The 15,728-nt window shown below is 26.8% G+C and overlaps 1 protein-coding gene across 4 annotated transcripts in view; it reads left to right on the top strand.

Annotated features, from left to right (window-relative positions):
- chas (chascon) overlaps nt 1–15,728 on the top strand; it is a 155,105-nt gene that overhangs the window by 108,116 nt on the left and 31,261 nt on the right. For all 4 annotated transcript variants that reach the window (XM_088183515.1, XM_088183516.1, XM_088183517.1 and 1 more), the window contains 2 exons: nt 14,944–15,099; nt 15,176–15,277. In XM_088183515.1, coding sequence (XP_088039641.1) covers nt 14,944–15,099; nt 15,176–15,277 — 258 coding nt within the window. The remainder of the gene's footprint in view (nt 1–14,943; nt 15,100–15,175; nt 15,278–15,728) is intronic.

The raw sequence follows: 15,728 nt of genomic DNA, 5'->3' as shown, positions 1-15,728 counted from the left end.
CTGTTCCATTTGATATTAATTGTCTCAAGCAGATACCGTAAAACTTTAGAGTAATACTTTATGTTTACTGTAAAACCTAGTGCTTAAAATTTTCCGTTAACTTTGGATTTAATTCTTTATGGCACTTTAATTGAGATGATTGGACATTTTTTTCAATGTCATAGCCATAAACTCATGATTATTAATCTGAACAATTTCTTTAAAGCTGTTTTTGTTGAAAGTTTTAGAACAAATTTGGCTATTATTTATTTAAAATCCAAAATAGAAATTAAAATTGCTTTGAATTAACCTTAAAATATAATAAAATTTTCAGCAATCTCTCTAATAGTAATTCAGCGCAATGGCCTTAATATTTTCACATTTTCATCGGAAGTTAATGTGCTATTCTTCCCATCTTTCTTGTTATCTTCGTCTTAACGACCATCTTAACAAAGTTTGTTCTATTCATAAAATCTTCATTTAAACTCAGTATCTTACTTAAAAATCACCATTTCACTGCTTTGCATTTTTACGCAAATTCCTAAAAAAAGGACCGTTTAGTGACAATTACTAGCAGTGATTAATGAAATACTTGAAATTGTTATTGATTTTATAAAAAAAAACAGACCTTAGGTACAAATACTTAATAATTTTGTATTTTATAAATCACAAAGTATGTTATTATATATGTAAATATAGATTTTCTTTTATATAAATATAATAATATATAATAAGAATTTTTACATAATTTATGTTTCATAAAAATCATTAATAAAATATATATTATTTAGTGTGTTATACTTATTGGTTAATAAGTGCAAATATGTGTTTTTCGTAATTTTACAATTCGTTAAATCAATAAATTAAATGAAGACTATACTATATTTGCGTTAACACAGTCAGTTCGAGAGCTATATATTTCATAATTAATCATAATTGAGAAATAGATGGAACGCTTAGGTTTACTCCCTTACAATTAGCTCTAAAGCATACGATACGGATATAAGTTCAATAATTTTGAGCAAATTTATATAAATTAAAATCATTATTACATTTTTTATATTTATCAATGTATAGCCATATCGTATGGTATGCTTTAGAGATAATAGTAGAGGCGTAAATCTAAACTTTCTATCTCAATTATGAATAATGATAAAATAGATAGCTTTCGAACTGACTGTGCTAACGAAAATAAAGTAAATAGGCTTGAGCCCCGAAAGCGGCACTTTTATTTTAAAAATCTGGCCACAGCTGCAGTATAAATATTAGTTATAATGTTATTATAATGTTAATATTGATATCACTGTTTTCCAGATTTTGAGTCTGGTGGTTAATAATTTATAGGTATTCATTATGTCTGATTGCCTTAGCCAGTTGGTACAGATTTACCCCGTTGTAACGCATTGGGCTTACGCAGTTTACAAAATATGTAACATAGCAGGCGTAATAAAAATATGTTACTATACTCAATATGGATTATTTACTTTGGCAATAAAACTCATATACAGATATACTTATCATTACTCCTATTTATATTCTGAACAAATTTATATATTAATATATTTTTTATATTATTTGATCAATCGGAGTAATGATAAGTATATCAAACGTATATCCGTATCGCGTGCTTTAGAGCTTAGGAGCGTAAACAGAATCTTTTTTAATTATGAATAATGATGAAATGTATAGCTCTAGAACTGACTGTGCTAACGCAAATAGAGAATAGTTCAATTTAAATTTACGGTGAATCTGTATTATAAGTGAAAATATTTTTTAACTCGCATTTTAGTGAAATAATATCGGAATGCGTTTTCATCGGTAGATATATATTTCTGCTAGTGAAAATATAATTTATTAATATTATCCTATTTTTCAATTTTGACCGCCACCAGCAAATTTATTTTCACTTATCACCTGTTATGACTAAAAGTTCTGAAAGTTTCATTGATAATGACCAGAAATTATAAAGCAATCGTTTGATATATTTTAACTAGCCAAGTTAGTGAAATTATATTTATATTATTATATTTGTTAAACCCAAACCTAAGCTAAACGAATAAACCATAAATATATTGACCTAATAACATATTTAAAACTAACTAGAGTTTTTCTACTTGCAATAAATTTGCTTAGGTTCAACCAATATTTACAATAAATTTAACCTAACCCAAACCTAACTGTAACGAATAAACTTAATAAAAGTTCAAAAACTATAATTAGTTGTGGAATTAGATCAAGTTGGTTTGGGGTTGAACACATAATAGACGTTTCGTAACTGGCAAATTAAGTTTCATAGACATTTTAGAGCAGCATATATTTTCAATAGCGTTTATAAGTAAAGTTATATTGTCGCTGATTAACCGGTAGAAATGTTTTCACTAAAACAATTAGTAAAATTATAATTTTACTAGTGAAAATATAACTTTTTCCCTTGTATTTTTATGGTGAGAATAGTTTGCTGTAAAAGTGAGGCAAAGTCGCAAAGTAATAAAAGGATTCTGAAGTTACACTTATTTAAAAGTGGCATTTAAGATATTTGACTATGTTATATACATATGTTCAGGGCTTTTACATCTAATTTAGTTTAGTTTTGATTCATCCAAATTCCATCTTAATGGTGAATTTAAGATTTAACGAAATAAAAACAACTCAATTGGATAATTTCTTCTTCGTCCATTATCTTGCCAATTGAGTAAAATGATCATCGACTTTTATATTGATTACTATAAGTATCATTACTTTCATAAGCCGGTGTTATAATTTGAGTAACTATTTAAATAATATAAAATTAAAAATATTTTTATACGAGTTTTACATGTTACTATTTATTTGTCATTTCAAATTTGTAAACAACGTACAGTTTCAGAAGCCCTGCGGTATAATATACATACGATCTTATAAAATAACACACTAACACCTTAACAAGTTTATTGCCGACGGTGTTTCAGTCAATTAAAGTCGAGTAAACGCCAGTACGGTGTGGCCCAAAACGAAACAAAAGTACTAAAACGCGTTCAACAATCGAATAAAACAATTACGTTTACCTTTTACTATTGTTTATTGTTATTTATAATTCATTCAATGGCGATAAATTAAAAAAGAGAAAGTGACGCTAACGATCGAACCTCCAAAGGTTAGATTTTAACGCGTGCCATTACGTTTCGATGCTTTAAATGCATAATAATATATAATTTTTCACATTAGAAATTTAATAATTACTCACACAGCATGTGTGTAGTGTATTGCAACACGAGGTTAATGTATGTACAGTTAAATTGACCTGAAATTAATATTTTTAATGTGGTATGTTCTATCTAGTATATACTAGCGAGCGGCTAAACGTTGAATTTGCTCATATTGTATTGTACTTATTAAATTTATATTTATGTTATATAACTAACAACGAAGACTGCATATCGAAATAATTTATTGCTTCTATATAGCAAAATAGTATAATACAGTTGTACGCAGATGGGAAATAAAATGATATGTAGTCGACATTAATCTTGCGAGGGGCAAGATACGCTATTCTCTATGCAGAAATATGACTGAGAGGCTTAGCATAAATCTAGAAATATATTAAATATTGACAAACCACGTTTAATGCATCTTAGAGGCAGTATATCAAAGATATACATATACAGTTCCTGTCACGTGATTTTGTTGACTGTGCGAAAAAATATTTACAATTACCTTTAACTTTTATTTGACTCATTTGAACTTCAAGGAATATTTTATAGTCGGTTAATAAAAATTTCATTACATCGCTTATTTATCATTTTAATTTTATTTTTAGTAACATCGAATTTAGGTGTTTAAATCCGTTATAAATTAGCATTCTTATGCATGAATTCAAAACGGGTTGTAAAGCAGTAGAAACTGCTCATAAACTTGGCAATGTCTTTGTTGTGGTTACTGTTATGAAACTTAGATGCAATGGTGGATCTAAAAAAATCAGATGAAGATGTTCTAGGTAGTGCTTCTTTTCAAAAATGCAAAATGGTAATTCCTCACTTCTCGATAAAGTTTATGGTTTATCAAAAATTCGCATAATATGATTTTTTATTAAAAAAAATAAATTCATATGATAGTATAGTCTTTAATCAGCTTTTTCTGTTGCATACATAAGTTATTCTATATGGGCTGAAGTAGCACATTATTAAATAATTTTATCAGTGAGATTTAGAAAATCATGGTAAACCTAACCTGTAATGATCACTATATAATGCTCTTCCAGACACAATAGAATTTATTTACTATTTTTTATTTTATTAACGTAATGGGGATGAGTTAGAAATGTTATTCTAAAGCTACAATTAGTTACATTAAAATTTTAAATTATTATATAAATTATAAATACATTTAAAATATTGATTATTAAATTTCAACACAACAAATAAGAAAAATTAGAAGCATAATATAAGGAAAACAAATGTATTATTTACTGTCTTAATTTTGTTTGATTAAATTTACAAAAATTCATTAAAAATATATTTTTTAATTTCTTTGTAATTATTCTTAGTTAATTTTGGCATAATTTTTAAATGAAATATCATTTGACAATATAAGTTTTATGACCGACTCTAGGAATTACGATTAGAAAACATTTCGTTTTAACTTACTTTGACATTTGGCGGTCAATAAAAATTAAAAATGCAATTTGCAATACTTAAAGAATTATTACATTATTAAATCTTTAGTAAAAATTTGTTCGTCGGCTTAATGATACAAAAGTCAATATTTTCATGAAAATGTTATAAATGTTTTTATTTTTTGAGAAAAATTATCATGTGATTTTATTATCATTTTAGTCAGTATTGAAATATTATCTCATATGATAATTTTTATTAAATTAATAATTATTTACTCGTATACTTTAATACATGTTTTATTATTATTCCCATTCATTTATATTTAAATTATTAACTATCATATTTTTTACCTGCACAGATATTGTTCTAAACCATGTTTTTTTAAATAATATTTTCATATTCCAATTTTTTTTATTTCTTGACGTTTTCTATTTCTCAAAAAATGAAACGTTAATAAAATTATTTGTAATTGAAAACTGCAAAAAAATTATCAGTTGAATTAAAACCAGACTATAAACGTAAAGCAGTAGTAATACAACAAGTTTAGACCATTTAAAATAACTAGGAAAATTATAAATGCTTCACAAATGGGTGCCGCACGAAAAAAAGCATGATATTTTATGTTACAGAAACTATTTATATTTAAATAGTATCTTAATATGCGAAAAGAAGTAGACCCTTTTTGATGACAATACAAGTCTCCATATTTAACACACTAAAAATAAAATTTGCTAATCTGTGATCAGTATACTATACATATACAATAACTACATTTTTTAAAAACTGGTTAAACCATTACAGCTGAAAGTTTTTATTAAAAAATGGTCCTATTCTCTCCGTACTGATCATGCACAATTGACCAATAAAAAATAAAATTATTTGAGCTATGTAATAATGCTATATTCACATTATTGATCAGATATTTTGCTCAGAGATTTTCAGAAACAAAGTTGCTGTAAAAAAGTACATTTCCAGATGATATGAATTACAGAACTTCTGAAATTTATATCATTGGAATAAAAAAATTGTAATGGATCGCAGAAATGAGTCAATTTAAATGGTGCTATTATTAAATTAAAACTAATAGCAACCTAAAACTGAGGTGCAAATTAATTTATATTATCTATTAACTAATTCTAAAATGTAGCAAAAAAAAAACATACATTTTATGGCATATAGTTTTTTTTTATTTTTTTATGAACGCAAAATTTTATTTCTGCATTTTCTCTCCGTATATTAGCAGTATTAATTCTCTTTCTACCCTTAAATTATCGCTGTTTCTAGTAACAAATCTATGTATGTCTTTATTTAAATAATACAAAAAAAATATTGGTAATGTTTCTGTAACATTCAACGATTCTAATACTAAATATATTTTTACAACTATTAAATATATTTTTAATAAAAATGCAGTCACTGCAAATAAACGAGGAAATACAATAATTTTTTTATGTACTTACACTGAACATATTTCTCGTATAAGTTGGTTAAAAAAAATATTAAGGCATTCTCTGCTAAAGCACACATTATATTTTACTGACTATGTATGGCATATTTATTATTATCATAATGATACATTTTAATCATTTGAAGTCTTTTATCTATTATAAAAGTTCTTGTCATATACATAATTACGATGAAGCTGTATGAATATATTTTTTTTATTAAAGAATCGTTTTCTTTTGTAAGCAATTCTTAATATATAATATCTATTGTGCCTTATGCAATTATTTCAAGATCTGATTAAAAATGATTTATTTCCAAGAATCCAGCGGCGATAAGCGATGCGGTATCTTTTCGGACATTGTTCGCAAAAAATAATAGAGTGAAAGTCGAGTGCTTGATGAAGTAAGAACAAAAAAATAGATCGAGCTCAATTAATGACGATCAAATGGAAAATGTTGCAGCATAATGAGCGATTACTCATATCATTTGCGTTCAATTACCAAGAACAATAACATGGTTTTGTATGATGAATGATTTATACCTGTTGTTTGAATCATAGTACTTTTACTTTTGTGAATCGTTAGCTGACCGCGATATGGTACTAATACATATCAGTAAACTTGAACATATTTTTTATTTATATTTAATATATTAACAATATATATTTATTGAGTATTGTGTTATAAATCTGTATTAATTAAAATTAAATAGCCATAAAAAGTGATCGCGTGTCTTTGACGCCATATATGGCAGATCAGAAACCGGGTTTGTTCTCACCGATTGTTTCAACACAAACGACAGTCACAATAATCTAATTCAATCGCTTTTTATTAAAGCCTCCATATGATTATTTCATCATAGTAATTCACGGCGGAAGACTAGTGAATTATGGGTAAGAGCTTTCGCGAACGGACGCGCGTAATCAGAGGTAATTCGCACACCAAAGGTTATATATAGTGTTCACAGTTATTTTCACTCGACAAAAAACCGTTCATGGTATAAATCACTCTGTTTTGCATTTAAATCAACCGTTATATTCTTTGAAAAGTGGTTAAATAATTAATTTAGGCAAATTAACGGAGGCTGAAATAAAAATTTTAAAGCAATTACTAACATAAAATAAACCAGATAAAAAGCAATTTATTAAATTAAATTAAATTGAGTTAAAGATAGTTATATTTATTATAATTCGCATTGAAATTTATTTGAGAAGAATTATAGTTCTAAGTATTATTTGGTCAAATTTTTGTGTCAGAAATATATTTTCTTTTAATGTTTGTAACTGTTTTCTTTATAGTATGATATTTTTATTATTTTTTCTATACATAATTTAACTATGGTTTAATTTGTTATAAATAAATACAAATTAATTGAATCAAATTGTTTTCATTTGTGTGAGCGATTGAATTATTACATCGATATTTCATACATTGAATCTTATCGATTGTAATCGTGTATGAATTGTTTCGTAACATCAATGGGAAACGTGCGTACGTATGTAAGGAAGTATAATGGTTATCTGTCGATACTTCCTGTTATCTCATGGCACATAATACGCGTATAACAATAGGGCATATACAATTCACACATCATAACAAATCGCACATGAGATTTCTTATTGATATGTTTGTTTCTCTCCGCATGCGTAAATCTCCTCGCGTGGAATATTATTGTATTTTAATTTTAAAGTCGTTCAGACCGAATGATTTCGTTAATGTATAATATATAAGTTAACGCACTAGAAAGTGAAACGGCTAACCTTCACCTTAACCGTCAAGAGGCATTGCCTTCAACAATAGATTACGATCTTGGCTTGTTTTGGAAATCTAATGAGACCATTCACCGCCAAGTCGCAAGATTGGCTCGATTGTGTTTTAAGAAGACTTTCTTGGCACTTTCCGAAACGGCTCCAAAGACAGGTTTAGTGTTTTTGTAACAATCAAAAGCTAACAATTAATTATTAATTAAAATATATACATAAAATAGCATATGGTTGTGGATGAACATTTCTGGATATTGGATTATGTTCCAATATTTCTTGATCGGGGATTTAGTCCGAAAATATAAGTTAAAATTTGTTTATTTGTGGTGCTTCCGAAATTTAAGGAAAATATATAAATTCATTTTTTAAGCGGTTTTGTTGCAATGTGAATTAAAAAAAGTCAATGAAATCTTACTTATCTGTCATCAAAGTATCTTCTTCTGCAGAATAAATCTGACATTTGCAATGATGCAATTTCTTAGACATTAAATCTGGCTTTCTGATATTTTTAAAATATGTAATATCACTGTCCAGAAAAGGTAGAATTCTTTATTTCTATTAGTACAACTTTAAATTTTTTACGAAATATTTTATTAGTTCTGCTTCGATGCAAATTACAAAAAGTCGCAGATAAGTGTTGGGTTATTCAATTAAACCACACTTCTATTAGCACTTAAGTCATAAAAATGATAGTTCGGTTTGTGATAAAGCATTTTGACCGTTTCATAATAAAATGGATTTATTTGTTAAAATGTGACACAACCGTGAGAAACGTTTTAACAGCGTAAGTCATGAGGTCCACGCTAAATCAAAAAGAGTTAAGAGTACATAACCCTGCCCGGCCTGCCCTTTGAGGTTATCTACACAACGGCCTTTCGTAACTTGTTAATTTACTAAATTCGCCACCCTTCTGTAATTGATTGTTCCACTGAAGAACGTGGACAACAAAATCTACGCAGGCAAACAAGAATCAATATTTCTCAAACATTTTTTATTTGAGGGCTTTCTCTCAGAGATTTTCTTAGACACTACTGGTATGCACACTTCAACTTTTACTACAGAATTCAAGGCATCTGAACTTCAAAAGCCCTCATATCAGTGAAGGGTGCGGATGCCACCGCTTCTCTCTTCGCATCCACTGATCCGGCTCGATATTCTAAATCTAGAGCAAACAAATCTCAATTGTTGCGCAACATATTTAATATTTATAATAAACACCGCGATTCGACGGTCAAGACAGATTTGAATATTATTTACGTAGTTGCTTTAAAAAATAGTTATTTAAATTATTCTTAATTTTTTTTTTTTCAATTTTAATTTGTCAGAAGAATAGTGTTAAATATTAAAGAAAGACTTGACAGTAATAATCGACGTGGACTAAACATATTCATCTGAGTTTAATTGCTCTTTTTAAATATAAAATAAATTTTAAAATACGCAAAAGGCAATTTTCCAGGAGAGAAAATTCCAGCGTTTTTTAGCGTTGCTTAGATACGTTTTTGATTATTGTTTTAGAATCCTTTTATAGATCTTATAAAACCATTTATTTTCAATAAATTTTTGCACCTAGCTCAAAAATACATATTTTCAGAATAGATTTATTGTGATAATCTATTGATAGCAATTAAGTTACATAATGAAATTTTGAGGCAAATGACAAAAAAAATATAGATATAAGAAAGGGGAATAAATTTAATAATAGTATTTATTTATCTGTATTTATATTAAATACATACAAAATTAATTTTACTGTAACAATAAACGTTTAAATTTTAGGGATTATTAAGATTTATTAAACTAAGAGTCTAAATAGTCTCGGTAATAAGAATCTTTAATATTTACCCTAAATTATATATCATTATTTAATACATTATAAAGCAATGACTTAATAACCAAAACTATCACGTCTAAATTAATATATTTTTTTAATAATATAATTCACTTATATTTTAAAGAAATAAAATATAATATTAACAAAATTTGTGATATGTTTTATTATTGTAGTTTTTGCTTTGTTAAATTGAGAATTTCGCCCATTGCTTTATATTGTTTGGCACATTATTTACTAAAATTAAAATGAAACTATAATCATACTATAAAAATTTAATGATTTACGTCATCGTGATTTTTATAAGCAGATTAGATCTACTTGATCAAATTTATTGGCCAATTAAAATTTCATAAGTTTTTCATAGACACTTAAATTAATTTCAATATTGCTTTAATCATGCAATTTTTAAATGTATTAAATCTAAACCAAAGATATTTCATTATTATTGTTTAAAATTATTGATAGTCAAATTGTATTTGCATTATTTATAAACGATATAGTAACTCTTTGATTTGATCAGATCTTAAACAAGAATATAATCTATTTGTCTTGTCTCTTTTCTTTATTTATATCATATTGATAAAATCTGAGCTAAAGTCCAAAATAAATTCTTGTCATATGTGCATTTTGAATTGAACATATTTGATAAAAAAAATGTAAAGTATATAAATTATTGTCATAGTTTATTAGTAATGAATTGTAATATATCATTTTTTTATTAAACAGACGTAATTTTAATGATTAATTATTGTACCTTTTTATTTTACTAAATAATACAATGTTTTAGTGTGAATTATTTAAATATATTTAGGCATAAACTATTTGTTTAATAAGAAAAACGTATATATATATATATTGGCAATTAACTGTTTCTATCTTTTAAAAATAGAGGCTTACTTTCCATTTAAAAATGCCAACATGTCATAAAAATATTGTTATTAAAAAAAATGTAGGATGCTTATTTGAGGCTCAATTTAAATTTGCAGTATAAAAATAATCAATTAAAATCGTAATAGATAAAATAAAATCTCCTAATAATTCACTCAAAACATTTTTATTTCAGGTTTTAGAGAAAAAACATCAAGCTTTTTGATGTAATTTATATAATATGGAATTAAAAAATCTGTTCTTTATTTTTAATTGCAAATGAAAACTTCATTTTTATCACATTCTCATGAGCAATTTTGATAGCTATGTTTAGGGAGTGCCTATTAAACTTTATTTTGGTTTAATACGCAGGGATTATAATTAGCTTTATGGTAATTTTACAACGTTGTATTTAATAAATAATCAAACACATGACTAGATAATGAATATGAAAAGTAAACTGCAGTTTAGAATCTTTATAATATTATGAAATAACCGGTTAACCGTCTTCGGATCAGAATACCTACTCAGTAATTAAAAACTCAATCACCATATAATTCATTTTGATGAACACGCATTCATTAAATAACGCAATAATCGTAAAAATATTAACGAACACATTATGTAAGTTCGCCTGATGTATTAATGATATTTTCTTTGCTCAAGCATACCATGAATTAATAAATAGCAAACTAGTTATCTAATAATGTTGCCGAGCATAGCTCTGAATGCGTTTTCAATCAATATTTGCATTTTGTATTAATAAACGCTTCTAGTTTATGGGCTAGAGCCGCGATGCATGAAGATGACTCCATTGTGGTCTTCTTGCAGCTTCACTTCTTTTGTGTACATTGCGCAATTGCTGTGTATCCAAAGATGGGATGTTGCGCAACTATCTGGTCGAGATGCAAAACCGCTGAACATAATTCGACCGACATTTGTAGTGAAATTGCATCCAAATTGAACTAAATTTGGACATACTTGGGCATACCAATAATGCGTTTACATTTTATGGACTAAACCACGAGTACCTACTATTGCAGTATTATTAAAAAAAAAAAAAAATCTACCGTTGTTACATGTCAGATGTTAGTGTAACGGAACAATAAACAACATTTTTTTTTCACAAAATCAACAACAAATATATTTTTACAGTATCGCAATTTGTACTTTTGCGCTGAATTTATGCATTTTTTTCAATTTTCGGTAAATAATATTTGTAAAATATGTATTCTATAAGAGACATAAAAATCTTATAAAATAAAAAAATCCGTAACTTATAGTACATATTAGGGTTTATCAAAAAAAATGGTTCTAATATTATTTTCGATTTTTTTCAGGGCATTTATTATTTATATAGAAAAAATTATAAAACAAAATAAACTGTACTTTAAAAGGTAAAATATAATAATTAAAACCATTAAAGAAAATTTAAGCATTGCTCTTATTCTATATTAAAAATAACATCGAATATAAATTTTATAGTTTTCATGCAAACAAATAATAAAAACTTTTACTGATTTCCTCAATTATAACAATAAAAATTTAATCTTCATTATCTTTTTATTTTATATTGATTCTTCAAGTTTTTCATGAAATATAATAATTTAATTTTTGTGGCATCTTTTAAAGCATTGCTCTCATTAATCTTCATCTTCTCCTTAGGAAATGTTTATTAGATTCTGAAAATATAGCGAAAGTAGTATTTGTATTAGAGACTCTAAGTATTTTTCATTTAAACATTTGTAATGTATTACTTTATTTTTTTAATAAAACATTTTGAAATTTTATTCTAAATTTTTGAAATCAGAAAAAACCGACTAACTCTAAAAACACATACATACATATATATTATAACAACGCAAGTTGTATTTTTTTTCTTTGATTGTGCTCTTTTTGTTTAAAAAAAATGACCTTCTTATCTTTGTCAATTATTAGCCGACAAACACAATAATGAAGATAAAATAACTGTGAACTTTCTTAATAGCTGGTATTATTTTTTTCTCTATGATAAATCAATATAAATAATGTATATCTAAATTCATTTATTATGGTGAATTTTTTTTTGGGAGCATAGAAAAAAGCATAATTTAAATTAAACTGATTTGTTTTTGCTAGTGAAATATTCTATTATTTTAAAATAAAAATAAAATAGTCCTTTTTCGATTTATTGTTTTTATTATAGAAATAGCGTAGACTAGTAACTTTGAGGTTGCGGGTTCGAGCCCCGGCAGCAGCACTCGAATTTTTATTGATACAAAATGCATTATTATTTAAAAAAAATACATAATAATTTATAATTATCAATATAGATGTCACCGATTCCCAGAATTTCAGTCCAGTGGTTAATACTTACTTGTAGGTATTCATTATATCTGATTGACTTATTCAGTTGGTACAGAACTACCCAGTTGTAACGCATTGGGCTTACGCTTGCTAGGTTAAAACGGAAGATTTAAAAAATAAATTATTTTGGCAATAAAATTAATATTTCATTATGGTGGAAATAATACAAATTTTTGCTTTGTTGTTAAGATATATTATTTATATTTAATATACACATGTATAGTATATTAAATATATTCAATTAAAAAGTTAAATATCTTTCTAATTGAAAAATAATTCAGTAAAAATAAGTTTGTTCAAATAAATACATTCCCTTTCTAAGTCATTGAAAGTAGTTTAATATTTAATATTGAACAACTTGAACCTTAAAAACAAATATATAAAAAATATGAAATTAAAACATAGCTCGTTCACATCTTATTTTAATTTATTCATAATACGTCAAAACCACTTTAGAACTGACTGTGTTAATGCAAATATAGTATAGTAACTCTGAGATTGCGGGTTCGAGCCCCGGAAGCGACATTCAAATTTTTTTTTGTAAAAAAATGCGCTTGTATTAAAAAAATTGACTTACTCAGTTGATACAGATTTTCCCCGTTGTAACGCACTGTGCTTATGTCTGTCAGGTTACAGCGGACGATTTAATAAAAATATATAAATAAAAAATTAAGTCAAAATGTTTCAGTAAAAATATTTAATTTATCAAAAAAACTAATGCTTTTTATTAGGCACACCAAAAATATATTTTTACAATAAATAAAAAAAATATTTTTCTCTCCACAGATTTTTTCAACTTTTCTTTTGAAAAACTCTTAAGATTTTTGATTAAATAAAATTTCAAGTAAATTATAATAGAACATGTTTTTAACACGAAATCTTTATTAATTTTAAAATATGATAATTTAAAGTAAATATGGAAGGTTTTATATTAAATTTATTTAAGTATTAGAAAAAAAATGGTTTTTAAAATAGATTCACCCCTATTTGTTATATTAAATGTTCTTTAGAACAAATCAGATTATTTTATATATTATTTTTTTTATGTTTAAAAATTTAATTTGATTAAAAATTAAATTGATTATACATATTTTTTGTCTCAATAATTGTATTATTCTACCTAATACAATCACAATATTCGTAAAACCTTGACATATAGTCATAACATGCATTAACTTTGACCAAATTAGTTACGATGTATCATAACAACCACGGCCTTGCGTGCTCGAATAAAAGTGACGTGAATCAGCCTCCCAAAATGGAAACCGGGCAAATTTCAGACACGTATCGTCGTAACCGAATTATACGTATTGTACAACAATCTAATAACCCAGTGTTTACTTTAAGGATTACGCAATATTGATGCATTAAAACACGAACATTGACTGAAGGCTTAAATGTCAAACATCTAATTCCCATGATGGTTTAACAAAGTATCACGAGTCGTTGGCGTCGTGTTCTTGTAACTAGGTTCGTCTATTGGATGTATGCTAATATTATAATATATAAAAACTATAATAGTTTGACGCTATACTATGTGTTTTACTAGAGATCTAAACTTTCGTTTGCTCTAGGCGAGATCAATTTCGTTTTCTAATCTAATCCTATGAATCATATTATATTTTTATAGATACATTTATTGAGATTTATATCATTACTTTCTGATTAAATCGTAATGTTTTTTTTGTATTTGCTTAATTTCGTGGAAACTACGCTAATGGCACAGTTCAGGTCGGTCATTATATCATCTTGCTGCACGACGATGCCAATTAGTCTTGCTAGTCGAGGAATGAAAAAAGACAGCCTTGAAAATTAAAAAAAAAGCACATACACACTGAGGGAATCTAATATCGCCGGCGATGAAAGCAATTTATCCGATTCTACGGCCGCACATTTAACAGCCTCTAGGGTCAACGATCATCTAATGCGAAATGGTTAACATTCTTAATATGCTCTTCTTGTTCGCTGCTTCTTCCACGGCTCGCCGCATGTACGAGGCATTATATAATATATATAAAATAAGGACCTTTGTATCTGAGCTCATGCATCTTCCATTTGAAGAATCGACCTCTTTTGCATAAAAGAGAAAACTGAATTCAATTTATGTTTTAACATTTCAGGCTTACATAAAAGCTGTATCGGCGGGGGCTGAAGACATCAGAGAGGCTCTGAAAGTCGGCACTAATGAAGACCTCACGAAAGCTCTGGTGGCCACCGGTCCTAGGGTAGTACACGAGTCTACTAAGACCCGGAAGACCATCGATACAGAGGATAAGGTTAGTAAATATATGCAATATATAGATATATTCTCAGAAGGGAATCTTTTGTAATTCGCATTGAAATTAATTTCAGGAGGAATCGAGAGCTTTGCAACCCGACGGTCAGCTTTTGACCGAATCGAAAGTTACAACCGAACACGAAGAAATTAACGACAAAGATTTGCCGGACGAGGAAGTTAGTATTGATACATATTTTATTGCCTATTCAATGCATATCAGTTAAAGTAGCAATAGTGCTACTTTAAATGATTTAAATAATAGATTAGCTTAATATAATCTAACTGAGACAGTAGTTACATTAATTTATTTTTAATTCAACTATTAAAAACGTCTTTGAAAGTTGAGATGGACATTTTATAGTAAAAAATATTGTATGTACACGCATTTTTATATCAATTATCTATGGGAAAGTGTGTCTAATAAATAACATATTGCGATAAAATGAACATAATTTTAAATTTGATACATTAATAAGCTATATTTTTATGAAATGCTTAGCTTGACTTGATGTTTTTTTTTTGTTGTAATTTCTAATATTAATTGAAATTAAAAATCTCACGTTACTTCTTCATTGTCAACTATAATAAGATAAAAAATCAGTTATGGTTTGAGTGACGATCGTCAGA

Source organism: Plectrocnemia conspersa, unplaced genomic scaffold (assembly GCF_051122295.1).
Source record: "Plectrocnemia conspersa isolate PC_06_02 unplaced genomic scaffold, ASM5112229v1 ptg000003l, whole genome shotgun sequence".
Taxonomy (NCBI): Eukaryota; Metazoa; Arthropoda; class Insecta; order Trichoptera; family Polycentropodidae; genus Plectrocnemia; species Plectrocnemia conspersa.
This window is presented reverse-complemented; position numbering and strand designations above follow the sequence as displayed.